The following is a 20,069-nucleotide window of genomic DNA, read 5'->3' as shown; positions in this document are numbered from 1 at the left end:
TTATTTCTGGGATCACTCTTCAGGGTTATGTTGATGACATTACCTCTTCAAATTTGGGAGTTTTTTTTTTATCTTCTTTCAAGCAATGTTTCAGGGTCTTTTATAACATATCGTGTTTAGTTATGCATATACAGTATGTTCCAGCCCATCCCTCTGCATCCTCTCAACATCTCATTTCCCTCTCATTATTTCATCCTCTTGATACTTTATCATTTCACTTCACTTAAGTTTCATAGTATCTCCTTCTTTTGTTATTTCACCTTCAACAAATTTTTTTTTACATACACCTGTGCTTCCTGTAATTTGTGCCATGCATCCATAGCAACCTTCATTTCATATCAACATAACGTTGTCCATCTATATATGTTATCACCCCTTCCAGCCACATTTGGCATTTCTACTTTCCTGTATCCTTAGTATTATTTTCAGCTCTACTTTCCACCTGCCTTCATATCTTTCACAACCACTATCCTCACCACCATCATTGGCCTCTGTCACCATTTTGCAGGAGATCATCTTCTACCATCATCTACACATATTGCTTGATCCCTTGTGCACAGTATATGTCCAACACTCACCATTTACATTCCCTGTAAATTTTACTATTCACCTCCTATCCATAATAATGCCCACTGTATTTTTTTCGCGCCTAATACACTCCACCATATCTCTTCATAGAACCCATTTGCCATAACTACCTGTATATAACACCTTCTCACAGGTATCTACCTTTCCAGCCACCATCTTATATTTATACACAACACATACATTCACTGTTGCCCTAGTTTCCTGCACTATCCATTCGATTTCAGCTTCTTGCGCTAGGCACCCCTTGCTATAACACCCCCAAACAACATGATACAATACCCCTCATATTACTACAACACCTTTGTATATTCAGCACAGTCACCTGATCATCATTCACTTACCTGCTATTTCATCTCACTTCACTAGCCACTGCTATACATTCATACTTATCCATTGCACATATAGGGTTTTTGTTTGCTTATGATGTTTCCTATATATATATATATATATATATAATATGTATATATTGTAACGACCCCAACTTCTCCCGTTTTAAAAATGCATTTTTTTTTTTGCAAAAACCTTCCCAAGGATCTGGGGTCCTTACAGTTCCACTTTCTATTGGATATCCCATCACCACAAATCTACTGACAATCATCATCAATGAGTAGTAATACCAACCATTTTATTTATGAACCGAAGTAAATTGTTATTACCATTCTTTATTCAACCAAAGAGTACAAAAACTGAAAATAACAATGGAGCCAAGAACAAAAAGTAAAACCACTCTGCCACTGCCGAAACTGTCTAACCCAAAAATGTGACCCTTGTCCATCCTCAGTGAACAACCCATCCTTCACTGCTCACCATTTCCTGTAAAATCAACGAAGTAGACGGGTCAGAACAGAATTCTGAGCACTACTATTTCAAGGAGATTAGGTGAGACAAAGATCATGAGTAAGATTTCATATGTGGATTTGAGTGAGTGCAGATACAACAATTGTGCAACATCCGATCATGCATAAGTGTAACGGCTAAAGAACAGTAAGACAGTAACACATAGCAATAACAAAACATTTCAACATGCTTTTAAGAAATGAATTACATACATTTACCATATCATGAACTAGAGATCATTTCAAATTATGCATGACTTAGTGCAAAGAAGAAAATGCATGACTTCCTTATTATCTTACCTTTAAGTTTGAGTTTTCTTTCCATATGCATGACCTTATTTAATGCATACAACTTTAAGTTTCCCTTTTTAAATTTCCATCGCCCGCGGATACACCAATCGGGTAAAATCCCCGAGGTCAAGTAGGTTCCCAGGGTAGATTAGCACATAAATTGGTATTTTACTACTGGGTTACAACCTAGCCTTCGACCGAGTCACCCTCGGAACATTAGACCTCCCCATCTAATGTCGGGGACAAAAGGGACACCCCACGCCCACAAGTGCCACTTCCTTGGTACCAAACAAACTCACAGCTGTGACCAACACCACCACTCCAAGGTAAAGTGGCGGACTCTCCCTAAAACCGTGGCCAGGAGAAAGAACCTCCATATCAGATTCTGGAGATCAAATTCACGCACACGGAGTTTTTTGTATCCTCATAGTCTCCCCAGGACTGGAAACTCTAAGATCTCCATTTTCCAGATGGAAGACCTCAGATCAAAAGTTACACTGTTCTTTATTATGTTTTTATTTAATTCAGTTCTTAATTTTGCAACACCCTATGCAAAAGTGAAGTGTAAAGCTCGCATACACCCCTGCGAGAACTCATATGGGACTTTCGCCCACGAATACCATGTGAACAGTGCAGTAGTGTGCCACCATCTTACGTTGTGTAAGTGATGCAGTCAAGGTGGAAACAAAGCCAACTTTTTTAATAAAGTGCATAAATTATCACACCATATGCATATACCATCCAGGTACAAGTGTCTCCATGACACCACCTACCTCTTATGCATTCATCTATCATTCATAAATTCATGATAACAATCCATGCATGATATCACATTTTAAAACCCACATTAATCCATATATGCACATGAGGGCATTAACCAATACATGCTTCCATGTAACATTCCCCATTTTTCCACAAACATTCATGGTTAACACGCACAACAATATTCTAATCATGCTCACATTTAATTATCATGAAATGAAATGTTGTCATTCATCCATTTATCTAAAATTGTGTAAATCCCAGCACCTACTAGGAGGAGTAGTTGGGCTTGCCACTCCCGGGCCTTTCGTCCTACTGTCTAAATAGTCCACACTACTTAGACTGCTGTATGGACTAGCTAGATTGGATCATCCAGCACATCCCCTGATCATGTTACTGCATACACACCATCATAAAAAGAAAGAAAAGAAACGAACAGTCTATTCCCCTACGGCTGGTGGTCTATATAACAAGAAAACACACCATTAGCAGCCAACTATGGAGGAACAGTAATAACATTTAGAAATAATGCTAATAATGGCAGCCATCGGTACCCAGTGAATGTATCCAACGGGTCAGGCTGCTGTCATGCCTGTTACAACATCTGTGCAACCCTTGCACCCAACCTTTTTCTATAATAGGATAAACAGATTTGACACAACAACCATAATCTTCCATTGTTTTCTCTAAATTTCAAGAATTCAATATGTAAATTCAGACACAACAAATTCTCATGCATGTAGCAATAACAAGATTTAACTTCATCGAGTGAATAGCAAGAATCATGATCTAAATACACCCTCAACTTCATCGAGTTTTTTTTCGCTTTTAAACTACCATTTCCACGTTATATTCTAAGCAAATATTTTCAGATAAGCCAAAGAAAATATCATGTTATGTATACCGTAATCTACTACAATCAGAGCACACGAGATATAGCAAAAACCTCTAGCTCAACACACTCATACACACCCAGCCTGTGCTCATCGATTTCCAAGCTAAAGAACCCCCAAATCCGAGGTATTCCAAGCAAGAACTGGTCTGCCGTAATCGGCTGTCTTCGCCCTTTATCGATCCCATGTCGGCCAAATTGGAAATCTTAGGGTTTAGGGTTGGACCAGCATTATCCCCCAACCCAGATCGCTACCCCTAAACACCCCTTTCCCTTTTATTTCTTGAAAGAAAACACTAGTAATAATCCGAAATCCTATTCCCATAACCTCTCTCTCCTCAAACCCTCATACAAGATCGAACCCACGCTCGATCCCTCACCCATATCCAAGAATAGCCGTACCTTTTTATGGTGATTTCCTGGTGGCTGTAGCCTTCCGTCGCGAAGAGATGCCGGCTAATGGCTTTTCCCCCCCGTACTGTCGAGAAGGAAGACCCTTGACAGGTGCGGATGGTCGAAGCTCTTGTCGTTGAAGGGCTCCTACCTCCACCGTGCGCACCAATCGTGAGAGGGAGGGAGATCGATTGGAAGAAAACAAAAGCCTACCTGAGAGAAATCCCCTCCCTTTTGAGCCGAGCTCCCCCTTTCCTCTCCCTTCCGAGAAAAGAGGGGTTGGTTACGTTCTGCGTAACCCCCCTTTCACGCTCCTGAGTTCTTGAATGCAAGAATTGTGCTTGAGGCACGATTCTTGTTCTTATTTCATAAGGCTCGTACTCGGGTCTGGGTCCAAACCCTGCGACCCGCAACACCCGATCCAACATATGCTTGGATCCGGGTCTTTCTGAAATAACGGATCCTCAGTTGGATCCTCGTGGGTCCAACTGTGGATCCGACCCTAATACCTAAGTATTTACCCAATTAAAATTATTATCAAAATCTTAATTTAACACCCATTTATTGATTCCTTCACAGGTCCGGATATCGGGTCCTAGACCCAAATCGATTAAGTATACCTATTTCTTCTGGATATTACATCCTACCCCCCTTAAAAGAATTTCGTCCACGAAATTAGAACATACCGAATAAGTGTGGGTAATGTTGGCGCATGTCTGCCTCAGGTTCCCATGTGCATTCATCCAACCCATGATACTGCCATAGCACCTTCACCAAAGGGATTGTCCTACTGCGTAACACTTTTTCCTGGCGTTCCACAATCGCTATCGGCCTTTCATCCGTAGTTAAATCAGGTCGTACCTCGATTGTCTCATAACGAATCACTTGCGAGGGGTCTGGTACGTACTTTCTCAACATAGAGACATGGAATACATCGTGAATCTGTGAAAACTGAGGAGGAAGTGCTATACGGTATGCAGTTTCTCCGACCCGACCAAGAACTTCGAAGGGTCCTACGTATCGGGGACTCAACTTTCCTTTCTTACCAAACCAAAAAACACTTTTCGTAGGTGAAATCCAAACAAAAACGTGGTCGCCAACCTCAAAATTGAGCTCGCGACGCCGCCGATCGGCGTAGCTCTTCTGCCTACTCTGAGCCGCGACCAACTTTTGTCGTATTAAGCGCACCTAATTCGTATAATGCTGGATGATTTTGGGAGAGATTCCCCCGCTCTAATCCCAACTTCATCCCAACACACCGGAGACCTACATGGCCGACCATATAAAGCTTCATACGACGCCATCCCAATACTAGCATGGTAGCTATTGTTGTATGAAAACTCTGCAAGTTTCACGTGCTTATCCCAATCACCTGCCCAGTCCAGAGCACACGCTCTCAACATATCCTCGAGAGTTTGGATTGTACGTTCTGATTGCCCGTCCGTCTGTGGGTGGAAAACTGTACTGAACTTCAAGGTAGTACCAAGAGCCTTCTGAAGTTGACACCATAATCGAGATGTGAACCTTGGATCTCGATCTGACACTATAGAACGAGGCATACCATGGAGCCTAACAATCTCCTCTACGTAGAGATCGGCCAAGCTCTCCAGACTTTGGCTGATCCTAATCGGAAGAAAATGAGCACTCTTAGTCAAACGATCCACAATTACCCAAACGGCGTCATGCTGACGTCGAGTCTTAGGCTGCAGAAGTCCACCAGGTCTTTGGTGTTCGATCTTCATCTGCTGACAGGTGAGGCATCGGGACACAAATTCCGCTACATCCCCCTTCATCCCATTCCACCAGTACGTCCTCTGAAGATCCTTGAACATCTTGGTGGAGCCAGGGTGAACAAAAAACCTTGACCTATGAGCTTCTCTTAATAACTCTTCCCGCAAAGCCTTCGGAACCCACCATCTATTCCCAAATATGATGGTTCCATCCTCTGTTCTACGAAATTGTGCTTCTGGTTTCTTAGCACTCTCACATAACTTCTCAAAGTCTGGGTCTTCAGACTGAAGTTCTTCGATCCGATCCAATATTTCTGGTCGTACATGCATCCCCGAGCAAAGGATGCATCCCGAGTTATCCACAAAAGGTTGCCATCTGACAAACTCCTCGACCAGATCCCAACTACGTTCTATCAAGATTGCCGCTGTGACCGAAGCCTTTCTGCTAAGCGCGTCCGCCACCACATTTGCTTTACCCGGAAGGTAAGCGATGGAAAAGTCATAATCCTTCAAGAACTCCAACCACCTCCGCTGCCTCAAATTCAAATCCCTTTGAGTGAAAATATATTTGAAGCTCTTATGATCGGACATAACCTCAAATTGTTCCCCATAGAGGTAGTGGCGCCAAATCTTCAACGCGAAGACCACTGCCGCCAACTCCAAGTCATGCGTGGGATAATTCTTCTCATGCACCTTCAGCTGTCAGGAAGCATATGCTATAACCCTTCTGTGTTGCATAAGAACACATCCTAGGCCAGTTCCCGACGCATCACTGTATACCACCAAACCACCTGTACCGGAAGGCAATGACAAAACTGGTGCCGTGGTCAACCTTTTCTTTAACTCTCAAAAACTATCTTCGCATCGAGGGGACCATTCAAACTTTACCCTTTTCTGCAACAACCTAGTCATTGGTGCTGCAATACGAGAGAAGTCTTGGATAAATCGACGGTAATACCCTGCCAATCCCAAGAAACTTCTTATGTCCATCACTGTCTTTGGTTGTTCCCATGACAACACAGCTTCTACCTTGGCTGGATCAACCTCAACACCCTTTTCTGATATTACGTGACTGAGAAACATTACCTTATCAATCCAAAACTCGCACTTTGAGAATTTAGCGTAAAGCTTGTGTTCCCTCAGCGTCTGCAGTACAATACGCAGATGCTCTCTATGATCTTCCACGCTCTCCGAGTAGATTAAGATGTCGTCAATTAACACGATGACAAAAGAATCCAGCCATAATTTAAAAACACGATTCATTAGATCCATGAACGCCGCAGGAGCATTAGTGAGTCCAAAAGACATCACCAAGAACTCATAATGCCCATATCTGGACCTGAAAGCTGTTTTTGGAATATCCTCAGTCTTAATCCTCAACTGATGATATCCCGAACGAAGGTCAATTTTTGAGAATACCTTTGCCTTTCTCAATTGATCAAACAAATCGTCAATTCTCGGCAGGGGATACTTATTCTTTATGGTCACTTGATTTAACATGCGATAGTCAATACAAAGCCGCATAGAACCATCCTTCTTCTTAACGAAAAGGACTGGTGCTCCCCAAGGAGACACACTTGGTCTAATAAATCCCTTGTCCAGAAGCTCCTGCAATTGTTTCTTTAATTCTCCCAATTTCGCAGGTGCCATACGATACAGAGCGCGAGAGGCTGGTGCCGTGCCAGGCACTAGCTCAATTGAGAACTCAACTTCCCGCTGCGGGGGAAGCCCCAGTAAGTCCTCAGAAAAAACGTCTGAAAACTCGCAGACACCATCTAGTTGATCTAAAGGTATCGCCTGATTATCTTGAGCGGATACACTGGCCAAGAACATCATGCAACCTTGCTTGTAATACTTGGATACCTTCAAGGTGAAGACAATCTTTACTCCACTGGCCGGTCTCTGCGGAAGGAAAAACAACATAGACAATTCGGGGCGCTCCAAAATCACTTTCTTGCCCCGACACTGGAGAGTCGGGTTATGTTTTGATAACCAATCCATACCCAGGATAACATCATAAAAGGTCATATCCAAAATAACCAAATCAGTGGACAATTCATGGCCTTCGATCACAACGCATATCGCGGGAAAATACTTTCTGTAGGAAGAAGACACACCCATTGGTGACATCACATCTAAAACTTTTTCGAGGCTAGAAGGAACTAAATTGAGTGATTTTGCAAATGCAGAAGAAATAAAACTGTGGGTTGCACCCGAATCAAACATCACACGTGCAAGATGATCAACAACTAGTAATATACCTTCGATCAAGTCGGGCTGATCGTCCTGAGGGGCTGCTGTAGCAGCGTAGACTCGCCCATTGGTTCTGCGTTGACCTTGCTGTTGTTGCTGTTGGGGTCTCTGTTGTTGTTGTCTCGCAGCTGCTGGCTTGTTTGGGCAGAAGGGAGCGATGTGCCCAGGTTGCTGGCACTGAAAACAAACCCCCTTGAACAATGGTCAGAAGCCTGGTTGATGGCTCTTGCCGCACTTACGACACACGGGCGAGGCCCTCCCCTGCTGCCTTTGTTGCTGGGATCGTCCCTGCTGTCGCCCACCATGGGTCCGCTGTTTCTTGCCACCATGCACCTTACCCCCAGTCGGTGGATTCTTCCTTGTTCCACCAGAAGAACCTTCTCTGTTCCCGCCTCCTTTCTTAAACGTAGCTCGTGACTTCTCCCAATCTTTGGTTAGGACAGTGGCTGACTCGATAGCATCGGCCAACGTAGGAGGCCGGCTAGTCAGAACGCGAGTCCTTAACCCATCTTTCAGTCCGTGCACATATTTGGCCGCCCTTTCCTTCTCGCTCTTGAAGAGGTTCGGACAGTACCTCTCGAGATTCCGGAACCGGGTAGTGTACTCCACCAGACTCATGGTTCCCTGAGTCAGATCAAGGAACTCTCGTTGCATCTGTTCCTCAGCATAAGGAGGAACATATGCATCCAAAAACTCCTCTCTAAACAATTCCCAGGGAATCCCGTCCTGGCCGGCAAACTTCACCCTTCGCTGGGTATCCCACCATTTCTTGGCATCGCCCTACAGACGGTACGTGCCAAATGGAGTCTTTCTGTCTTCGGGAACGGGTAGGACGTCGAACGCTCGTTCCATTTTCTCGACCCAGCTCTCGGCGGCTTCTGGGTCAGACTTTTCTGAAAAAGTTGGCGGGTCCAACTTCAGGAACCTTTCAAAAGAAACGCCACCCACATGTGTACCAATGTCAACCGGATGGTCACGCGCAGCCGCCTGTGCTGCCTGAGCAGCTTGCGCCGCCTGCATGGCCTGTGTAGCCTGCAAAGCCTGAGCAGTCTGATTTGCCTGAGCCATCATAGTCTCGGTCAGGGTGAGAATGGCTTCCATCATAAAGTCTCTCTGCTCCTGCCAGTTTGCGGGAGCGGCAGTAGATGACGAAGCACCTCTGCGGGTATAATGCGACATCTACAACACCCACATTATTAACATGATTAGTCTCATGGTGGTCCTACCCTCTCGGGTTTGATCACGAACAAGAACGTTCGTAAGAACATATTAAACTTTTAATTCCATACCAATCAAACTCATCAAACTATGAATGCAATCAATCATGTATAGTTCATATACTTTTTAAATAACAACATTAAATAACCTTACCAGTGAGGATGACTGCTCTGGAGGACGGGTCACAACCAGTGGATTTTTCGGGCAGGGCTCTCTTACCAAAGTAAAGACCTCTTACTACTTAGAGATGGTAAAATTTTCAGTCCTTTGTGGTGGCTTTGATACCAAACCTGTAACGACCTCAACTTATCCCCTTTTAAAAATGCAATTTTTTTTTTTTTGCAAAAACCTTCCCAAGGATCTGGGGTCCTTACAGTTCCACTTTCCATTGGATATCCCATCACCACAAATGTACTGACAATCACCATCAATGAGTAGTAATACCAACCATTTTATTTATGAACCGAAGTAAATTGTTATTACCATTCTTTATTCAACCAAAGAGTACAAAAACTGAAAATAACAATGGAGCCAAGAACAAAAAGTAAAACCACTCTGCCACTGCTGAAACTGTCTAACCCAAAAATGTGACCCTTGTCCATCCTCAGTGAACAGCCCATCCTTCACTGCTCACCATTTCCTGTAAAATCAACGAAGTAGACGGGTCAGAACAAAATTCTGAGCACTACTATTTCAAGGAGATTAGGTGAGACAAAGATCATGAGTAAGATTTCATATGTGGATTTGAGTGAGTGCAGATACAACAATCGTTCAACATTCGATCATGCATAAGTGTAACAGATTTTTCATACTCACGGCTAAAGAACAGTAAGACAATAACACATAGCAATAACAAAACATTTCAACATGCTTTTAAGAAATGAATTGCATACATTTACCATATCATGAACTAGAGATCATTTCAAATTATGCATGACTTAGTGGAAAGAAGAAAATGCATGACTTCCTTATTATCTTACCTTTAAGTTTGAGTTTTCTTTCCATATGCATGACCTTATTTAATGCATACAACTTTAAGTTTCCCTTTTTAAACTTCCATCGCCCGCGGATACACCAAACGGGTAAAATCCCCGAGGTCAAGTAGGTTCCCAGGGTAGATTAGCACACAAATTGGTATTTTACTACTGGGTTCCAACCTAGCCCTCGACCGAGTCACCCTCAGAACATTAGACCTCCCCATCTAATGTCGGGGACACAAGGGACACCCCACGCCCACAAGTGTCACTTCCTTGGTACCAAACAAACTCACAGCTGTGACCAACACCACCATTCCCGGGTAAAGTGGCGGACTCTCCCTAAAACCGTGGCCAGGAGAAATAACCTCCATATCGGGTTCTGGGGACCAAATTCACGCACACAGAGTTTTTTGTATCCTTACAGTCTTCCCAGGACTGGAAACTCTAAGATCTCCATTCTCCAGATGGAAGACCTCAGATCAAAAGTTACACTGTTCTTTATTATGTTTTTATTTAATTCAGTTCTTAATTTTGCAACACCCTATGCAAAAGTGAAGTGTAAAGCTCATATACACCCCTGCGAGAACTCATATGGGACTTCCGCCCACGAATACCATGTGAACAGTGTAGTAGTGTGCCACCATCTTACGTTGTGTAAGTGATGCAGTCAAGGTGGAAACAAAACCAACTTTCTTAATAAAGTGCATAAATTATCACACCATATGCATGTACCATCGAGGTACAAGTGTCTCCATGACACCACCTACCTCTTATGCATTCATCCATCGTTCATAAATTCATGATAAGAATCCATGCATGATATCACATTTTAAAACCCACATTAATCAATATATGCACATGAGGGCATTTACCAATACATGCTTCCATGTAACATTCCCCATTTTTCCACAAACATTCATGGTTAACACGCACATCAATATTCTAATCATGCTCACATTTAATTATCATGAAATGAAATGTTGTCATTCATCCATTTATCTAAAATTCTGTAAATCCCAGCACCTACTAGGAGGAGTAGTTGGGCTTGCCACTCCCGGGCCTTTTGTCCTACTGTCTAAATAGTCCACACTACTTAGATTGCTGTCTGGACTAGCTAGATTGGATCATCCAGCACATCCCCTGATCATGTTACTGCATACACACCATCATAAAAAGAAAGAAAAGAAACAAACAGTCTATTCCCCTACGGCTGGTGGTCTATATAATAAGAAAACACACCATTAGCAGCCAACTATGGAGGAACAATAATAGCATTTAGAAATAATGCTAATAATGGCAGCCATCGGTACCCAGTGAATGTATCCAACGGGTCAGGCTGCTGTCATGCCTGTTACAACATCTGTGCAACCCTTGCACCCAACCTTTTTCTACAATAGGATAAACAGATTTGACACAGCAACCATAATCTTCCACTGTTTTCTCTAAATTTCAAGAATACAATATGTAAATTCAGACACAACAAATTCTCATGCATGTAGCAATAACAAGATTTAACTTCATCGAGTGAATAGCAAGAATCATGATCTAAATACACCCTCAACTTCATCGAGTTTTTTTTCGCTTTTAAACTACCATTTCCACGTTATATTCTAAGCAAATATTTTCAGATAAGCCAAAGAAAATATCATGTTATGTATACCGTAATCTACTACAATCAGAGCACACGAGATATAGCAAAAACCTCTAGCTCAACACACTCATACACACCCAGCCTGTGCTCATCGATTTCCAGGCTAAAGAACCCCCAAATCTGGGGTATTCCAAGCAAGAACTGGGCTGCCGTAATCGGCTGTCTTCGCCCTTCACCGATCCCATGTCGGCCAAATTGGAAATCTTAGGGTTTAGGGTTGGACCAGCATTATCCCCCAACCCAGATCGCTACCCCTAAACACCCCTTTCCCTTTTATTTCTTGAAAGAAAACACTAGTAATAATCTGAAATCCTATTCCCATAACCTCTCTCTCCTCAAACCCTCATACAAGATCGAACCCACGCTCGATCCCTCACCCATATCCAAGAATAGCCGTACCTTTTTACGGTGATTTCCCAGTGGCTGTAGCCTTTCGTCGCGAAGAGATGCCGGCTAATGGCTTTTCCCCCCTACTGCCGAGAAGGAAGACCCTTGACAGGTGCGGATGGTCGAAGCTCTTGTCGTTGAAGGGCTCCTTCCTCCACCGTGCGCACCAATCGTGAGAGGGAGGGAGATCGATTGGAAGAAAACAAAAGCCTGCCTGAGGGAAATCCCCTCCCTTTTAAGCCGAGCTCCCCCTTTCCTCCCCCTTCCGAGAAAAGAGGGGTTGGTTACGTTCTGCATAACCCCCCTTTCACCCTCCTGAGTTCTTGAATGCAAGAATCATGCTTGAGGCACGATTCTTGTTCTTATTTCATAAGGCTCGTACTCAGGTCCGGGTCCAAACCCTACGACCCGCAACACCCGATCCAATATATGCTTGGATCCGGGTCTTTCTGAACTAACGGATCCTCAGTTGGATCCTCGTGGGTCCAACTGTGGATCCGACCCTAATACCTAAGTATTTACCCAATTAAAATTATTATCAAAATCTTAATTTAACACCCATTTATTGATTCCTTCACAGGTCCGGATATCGGGTCCTAGACCCAAATCGATTAAGTATACCTATTTGTTCTGGATATTACATATATGCACATGTATATATGAATATTTTTTCATAAATATAGAATATGCAATGTGCCTCCTTTAGCCTGATGTAGCATTTTAAGCTAGAATTAGCATAAACCATCTATATTTGCATTTACAGCTTAATTTCTACGATCTTCTTTTATCTTGGCTTGGTACTAATTCTTCTTTCTTGCAGGAATCTCTAGAACTGTTGATGTCCTTCTTAGATTAGGATTTCAAATTCAGTTTGAATCATTGTAATAGTTAGATATAATGAGAATTCTTTACATTTCTCGTTTTAGATAGAATGAATGAGCATTGTAAACTTCATGAATTACTTGTTTTCATGTATTTTTACCTTTATTTCTCAAATTCTCACAAATGGCAACACGAATGGCACGTGCACCATTTCGTAAGAGGTAAATTAATCCTAAGTTGATGATTTACATCAACGGCCATAGTTGGAATGTAGACAAAACTTAGCATTTTTATCTTTTACAAAATAACACTGGATCCTTTTTCAAAATCCATCATATTTTCTTAAATATTTTCCTCTTTTATCAGAATTTAATCTAAATTAATTCAATATATATACCAATGGCCATAGTTGATGATGCATAAATATCACATTTTCTTAACATGTTTTCACTGCATAAATGCATCATCTATAGGTTTAAAGCATACACTTAGGTGCATAATATGATTATAGAGCTTGGGTTCGAATTTCATTGAAATCGGACTTAAAACGAAGGAATTATGGCATTTACAGTGTAACGGGTCAAATATCGGATCCAATTTGAGAGATTTGGATCCAGATGCCCATTTGGACTTTGGATCTGGACCAAATTACATGGATTTAACCCAGCTCCAGCCCACTTAAGTTTTATAAAAATATTTTCTAAAAACCCCCTGCAGAAAGAGGCGCTCAGGAATTATTTTTATTTTAACACTGTTTTTGAAATTAAACCTAAAGAGGCCAAAACGTCAAAAGGGAGAGGGGGCGCCCATTCCAGCTTGTCTTTGCCTTGGTTTTCATGCCCTAGGGGCACGATTCTAACTCCAGCCCCCTTCTCATCCTCCATCTTCACGCCATCTCCATTAGAGCATGAAAATAAGCTTGAGATCCAAGCTTTTTCTTGCCTTCTTTCACAACCTCTCCATTTCTTTAATCTCCAATGTTGTTTAATCTCCATTGTTGCTGTGTTTTGCAGGTGCAGCAGAGGTGGGAAACACTTTTCTCGGGTGGAAGTGCGAAACACAACAACGAGAAGGGCCGACTCTACCTCCATCCGGTCTTCTACGCCCCCCGATCGAGAATCGGTTCACATTTCATCTTCGGTGGATTTCCAACGTGTTGCAGCTGTAGGACATGATACCATGTGTATTTCCAGCATCAACGAGGTCCCGAACGGTGCAAAGCCAAGCAAAGTCCGCTCTTCTTCATCCCCCCATTCTTCGGATCGGCCAAAAGGTAGATCTTCTCACCCATTGCTTCTAGTTAAAACCTATCATGTGTGTGTGTAATATGTGGGTGTTTTTATGTATTTTTGTCAGCCTTAGTATAGCTTTTGTTCGTGCAAAAGCCAGCACGTAGGATGTTTAGGTGTTTGGGTCATTTACTTTTAGGTTTTTCAATCCAACGTTGGGAGTTTTTATGTCTTTTTGGGTATGTGTGTGTGATTGAAAGGAGGTTTCTGCATGTCTGTGTTTTTCAGTTGTTCTAAGTCTAATGGTTATTGTTTTGTTCTAGTTTAGTACCTTAGGACAAGTGTCTAGATGATTTCATGTTTCATGTATTTTTAGATTTTGCTAAAATTGTCTAATCGAGTGTAGTTCTTCCGGCTTTTAGGTATGACGTCCAGCAGTTTGTAATTTGTTTTTGTTTGCTATTTTAATTTTAGTTTGTCAATTATTGTTTAGGTTTTTCATAGATTTTAATTCATGTATTGTGTTTAGTATGAATTTCTGTTTTGTTCTTAGTCTAGCTGATTGTAGGAATATGTTAGAATTTGTTTTCTGTTATGATTTGATTTCCAGCATGTTAGTTGTTTAGTTTGTGTGTTTTTAGCTTCATGTAGATTGTCCTAATTATGTGTTAGCTTAGTTTAAAGTAGATTTATCTTTGGTGTTATGTTAGTAGTTAAAATTAGCTATTTCATTTTTCATATAGATGTAGTCGTCTTCTCCAAATGTAGGGCGGCCATTAGAGGTCCAGCAAGGTTGTAAAAGTCCAGTTTTCATATTTTGTTAATCTAGGATAAATTAGATTTTGATTAGAGTGATTTGTTTCATTTATTTTAGTTGATATTTTAGTATAGATTTAATATAATGTTTGTTAATTTCTTCCTTTGTTCACATTTCGTAGGCAATATTATGTTAGTTTATTATCTTGTGCCTTTTAGAATAAATGTAATTCCATGTTAATTAGGATGTTTAGATTTATTAGAATTCGTTGAGTCCTTGTATCATTCCAATAGTTAATTCGATTTTTATGTAGGCATTAATGTAGGTTGTTCCAATTAATTTTTATTCTCATTTATATCATTTTGATTATGTGTGCATAGGGTAGAGTAGTTAAATTAACCTTAGAATATAGTAGTTCCTTAGTTAATTTTGTCTTTTAATTGAAGGGCATTTGAGTCTTTAGTTGGGAATCCGTTTTTGGTAGAAGACCAATCCCTCTAAAATCGTGAATTGCATTTAAGGAAATTTCTATTCCCTAGCCCAATTATAAATGCTTTATTTTTCCAACAAGGCAACCCTTTGGAATTCCAAAGGGTATTTTAATGAGGGTTACACGACTTTTGGAAACCCTTTGGAATTCCAAAGGTCCTTCCAAAAAGCCTTTACACGAGTTTTGTGGAAGTTTTGAAATTCTAAATGTGTATTTAAAGACATACAAAAACATGTAAAGGGCTTTGGGAAATGTTTTCAAAAAAAGGAGCTAATGCCTTTATGGAAACCATGAAAAATATATTTCCCAATGGGCTGGACGATTTTTGAAGATGAGCTTTCCCAATATGCATTTAAGGCAATTAAGAGGCGAGCTTCATTTCCCAATCCAATCATAAAAGCCTTCTCATTTTCAAAGTTGGAAACCCCTTTTGAATTCCAAAGGTCATGCTAAATGTGGCTACACGTTTTTAGAAAAGATTGAAAATTTGAAATGAGCATTTAAAGCTAATCCAAAAACGTGTTTGGTGTTTTGAGAAAGGTTTTCAAAAGAAGTTAATGTTTTTAATGAAAAATGGGCTGGACGGTTTTTGAAGTTGAACACTTTCCTAAATGCAATTAATACAATAATGAGAGGAGAGGTTTCATACCAAAATCGTGTTTCTCAAATTTATTAGCCCTATTTACTATTTTCGTTATTTGAATTAGCATTAATTAGGTGTAATTAAATTAGTAATGTAGCATTAGAATTAGATTTTAGAAAATCGTGTGTATTTAATTAGAATAAGTTATTGAATTAAATTAGGTTTGTAAATTCGTGTAGGTCTATTAAAGTAGGTGCTAATTTTAGTGTACATTTAATTTAGGAATTAATTTAGGTTTGCTTTAGGGTATTAGGAAATGTCAATTAGTTATTAGTCTAACTTAGAATGGCGTGTATTCAAGGCCTTATTCTAAACCTCCACTTAGACTAACCCTAGTTAGTCAAACCTAACCCTAGTTTAACCTAAGTTAGCATTTAACCTAGCCAACTAATCTTAGTCTAAACCCTAGTCGCCCCTAGCTTAGTCAAACCCCTAGTTTGTCTTAACTAAACCCTAGTCGACCCTACCTTATCCCATCCGACCCTTGTCCACCATAGTCAAACCCTAATCTAACCATAGCTTACCCTAACCGATTCTAGCTAAACCCCAACCTTAGTCTATTTAATTAGTTAGCCCTAGTTATATCCTTAGTTAATACCTAACCGTAATTAGTTAAGCACCTATAGTTAGATTAAATCGTAGGTAGTTAGTTACTAACCTAAGTTAAAAGCTAACCCCTAACTCGAGTTAAAACCTAGCCTTACTTAACCTTAGTTAGAACCCAAACCCTAGTCGACCCCTTAACTACTTTATTAACTATAGTTAATGCCCCTAGTTAGTTCTAACCGACCCTCATTAACCAACCTTATAGCTAACCCTAGTTAGTTAATAACCGTAGTTAGCTAAACCCTAATCACCCTCTTAACCTTAACCGAACCATAGTTAACCCATAACTACCTTATTAGATCCTAGTTAAACCTTAATCAACCTTAGTTAGGAACTAACCGACCTCTACTAACCCTAGCCTTAGTTAAACCCCTAATCCTAGTTAGAATCTAACCCTAGTTAGTTTAACCGTAGATTAGTAGTTGATTTATTAGGTTAGAATTAACATTAGATTAATTAGTTCAATTGGTAATCATGTTAGTTAGAGTATGTTAGATTTAGTTAGATTTGTCATTTAGATTAGATAGTTAGTGTTTAATTTAGTTAGTAAGTAATTTTAACTAGTTAGACTAATCGTAAGTTAGAACTAATATTAGAATAGATAGTTAATTTAGTTAGTGATATTAGATGTTATAAATTAGGTTTAATTAGAGTTTATATTTATTTAGATATCTTATTTAGAGTATTTGTGAGTTTAGGTTAGGTTATTTCTTAAATTTTATAACTTAGTTTAATTGTTATTGTTTGCTGTAGTTTAACAGTAGGTTAGGTTCAGTTAGGACTGTTTTTGTACGTGGTTCAATGTCCAAATGTCAATTATGGATTCAAAGGGATGAATAGTGCACTGAACCAAAACCCTAATTTTTACCCGATCGTGCACTAGTTATTTCATGTGGATTTTTCGTGAATTTTTTGAATATTATTTTCCTATCCTCTACATTGGTGTGTTAACTGTCTGCAGACCAAAAAATTTCAGCTCGATTCGAGTTGATTTGGTCTGGTTTTTAAGCGTATTATGAAAACAACTTTTTCTGATTTTGAAATTTTGGGTCCAGCGATTTCCCAAATTATCCTGATTTTGAAACGCTTCGTTCTGGAGATCCAGAACGTATTTTTCACTTATGTAAAGTGTGTCAGATTCTTGGATCTGTCTTTTACAGAATAGAAGTGATTTGACTAATTTTGGAATTCGTTTGACCCCTCAAACAGTCATTTTGCGAAAAGCTGTCAGAATCCATTTTTGCCTTCTTTAGGGACAAAACAGTCTTTTAAGTAATTATTTAATTTCGGGTAGTTTTACTGTTTTCTAGTTGTGTAATCAGTAAATTAATAGTATTTAGAGTAATTAGAGTGCTTAGCTTAGTTAGTTTACTCAGTTAGTATAATCTTAGTTTTAGATGTTTAAATTAACTTTAATTTAATTTAAAAATAGTTTAGAAATAATGTAGATGTAATCTAGATAAATTCTTGATTTAGTTACTGACTTTGTGTTTTTATTGTGTAGGTTATTAAGTTAGAACAGGTTCACAGGTGTAATTCAATTATAATGTGCGACTGCACTTGATGTGAAAAGACAGAAATGCCCCTGGAGACCTGCAGAAGACTTAGCCTCCAATTTTATTTTATTTTCATAGTTTAGAATGTTATTGAATGTAACTTGTAAACATTGACATAGTTGTAAACTTTGTTTTTATTAATAAAGTTTTATTTTGGAATTAATTCAGAAATATCCCGTTTCCTGTGGAATCGACCCGTACTCGCCACTTCGGTGGAAAGTCGGTTTTTATATCTTTGGTTGACGATTTTCCCATGTATTTCATTGAAAAATATTGTTTAAAAATATCAACTCCAAAAGTGCAACCAATAGTCAGGGTATATTGAGAGTTAATTTCATTTTAAATTCTATAAAAGCACCAAAATATATTTTATTCTTCACTTGAATTTAAATGTAGTTATTACATAATACATTCAATGACCATAGTTAGGGATGTATTATGTCTTTAACCTCATTTTTAATTCATTTAAAGAATGGAATAGCTTTTCAAATTCCAATTTCAAAATTCTTTAAATTCATTCATCATTTAGGATAGAATTGCATCAATATTTTCAAAATTTCCTTTAAAAAACCCAAGTGATTTTGAACATCTTTCTTTAAGCTTCTATTTCAAATTCCAATTCTATCTCAATTTCAAAGTCCAATTTGACTTTGAAATTTCAAAATCATTTTATATTCCAAATTCCAACCCAAATTCAAAATTCAATTTCAAAGTTCAAATTTAACTTTGAAGTTTCTGATTCATTCTCAAAAATCAAAATCAAAGTTTATCTTCTTATCTTCAATCACAGTTTGAGATTGATTATGAATCTCAAAATCTAAATCTTCCTAAAGTTTTAAAATTTCAATCTGGGTTTTCAAAACCCAGATCCATCTTTAAAAATCCTATTTGAACTTTACAGATCCAAATTCCATTTAGGATCCAGAATCCAAACTTCACTTTGGATCTCAGACTTCAGATCCAAATTCCATCTTAATTCCAATTCTTAGAACCAATTCCATTTCATTTCCAGATTTCAAATCAGGTTCCTATTTTGGATCTTAAATCCAAAATTCAACTTTGAACTCTATTCAGAATCCAGATCTTGGATTCGGATTTCATCTTGAAATTCCAATTTTCAAATCAATTCTATTTCTCAAAATTCTATTTAGATTTCCCACATTTTATTTTGATTTCAAAGCTTCAAAATTAGAATTCAATTCCATTCCAAATATTCATCCAAGTTCAAACTTCTAAATTCAAAATCCATTTATGACTTTGAAATTTCCTTTCTTCTCCTTTTTATTTCAACTTCATAATCATTTCTTTCAAAGTCAAGATTTATTTTTCCAAGCTCTTGATTATTTCAAAAACTTAGAACTTTAAAATCTTAAGTTCTAAGTTAGAAACCATTTCTTCACTCCCTTATCAGATTCATCTCAGAAACACTTGGAAAATTTCAAATCATTTTTCAAAAAGAGCATACATCTTTGCATTTGCACAAGCATGATTCTTTGTGCATTTAGACTTAGAATAGATTCTTAGATAATTTCTTAGCAAAACAAAAGGCATGAATTCGACCCTTGGTTTGATTACCCCTGGTAAAGGCACCAGGAATGGTCGAACCTCGTACCGACGAGCGGATCCCGTCTCCCAGTTTTCCCGTAAATATTTAAAAAATGGAGGCGAGTTATTTTCATAAATATTTTCAAAATTAGGGTCAAGTGAGACCCCGCAAAAGAGTTCCTCTTCTCCTCTTTTCTTTTCTTTTCTCTTCTCTCTTTCTTTCTGTCCTTTTATTTTCTCCCTTCAAAAAGGAGAAAATAGAGGTTGGAAAGGAAAAAAGAAGGAAGAGAGAGAATATTACGAGAGGAAAATTTTTGCGATGATCACAGTTTTGGCGATATACGGTAATAGAAAACACACAATATCTTACAAATTAATGTACGACAATTCAACAAAATATATTACAGATCAATATTAACAAACAAAACAATATCTCACAAATC

At 39.2% G+C, this 20,069-nt stretch overlaps 1 protein-coding gene across 1 annotated transcript; it reads right to left on the bottom strand.

Annotated features, from left to right (window-relative positions):
- Positions 1-4,940: 4,940 nt before the first annotated feature.
- Positions 4,941-8,363, bottom strand: LOC149813226 (uncharacterized). Its single transcript, XM_089991081.1, has 4 exons — positions 8,079-8,363; positions 6,912-7,922; positions 5,623-6,191; positions 4,941-5,385 (listed from the first exon to the last, which is right to left on the bottom strand). The coding sequence occupies exons 1-4, from the start codon at positions 8,361-8,363 to the stop codon at positions 4,941-4,943; spliced, it is 2,310 nt and encodes a 769-aa protein (XP_089847207.1).
- Between the last annotated feature and the right edge of the window lie 11,706 nt (positions 8,364-20,069).

The sequence above is a fragment of the Nuphar pumila genome, chromosome 16, assembly GCF_984573655.1.
Source record: "Nuphar pumila chromosome 16, dmNupPumi1.hap1.1, whole genome shotgun sequence".
NCBI lineage: Eukaryota > Viridiplantae > Streptophyta > Magnoliopsida > Nymphaeales > Nymphaeaceae > Nuphar > Nuphar pumila.
This window is presented reverse-complemented; position numbering and strand designations above follow the sequence as displayed.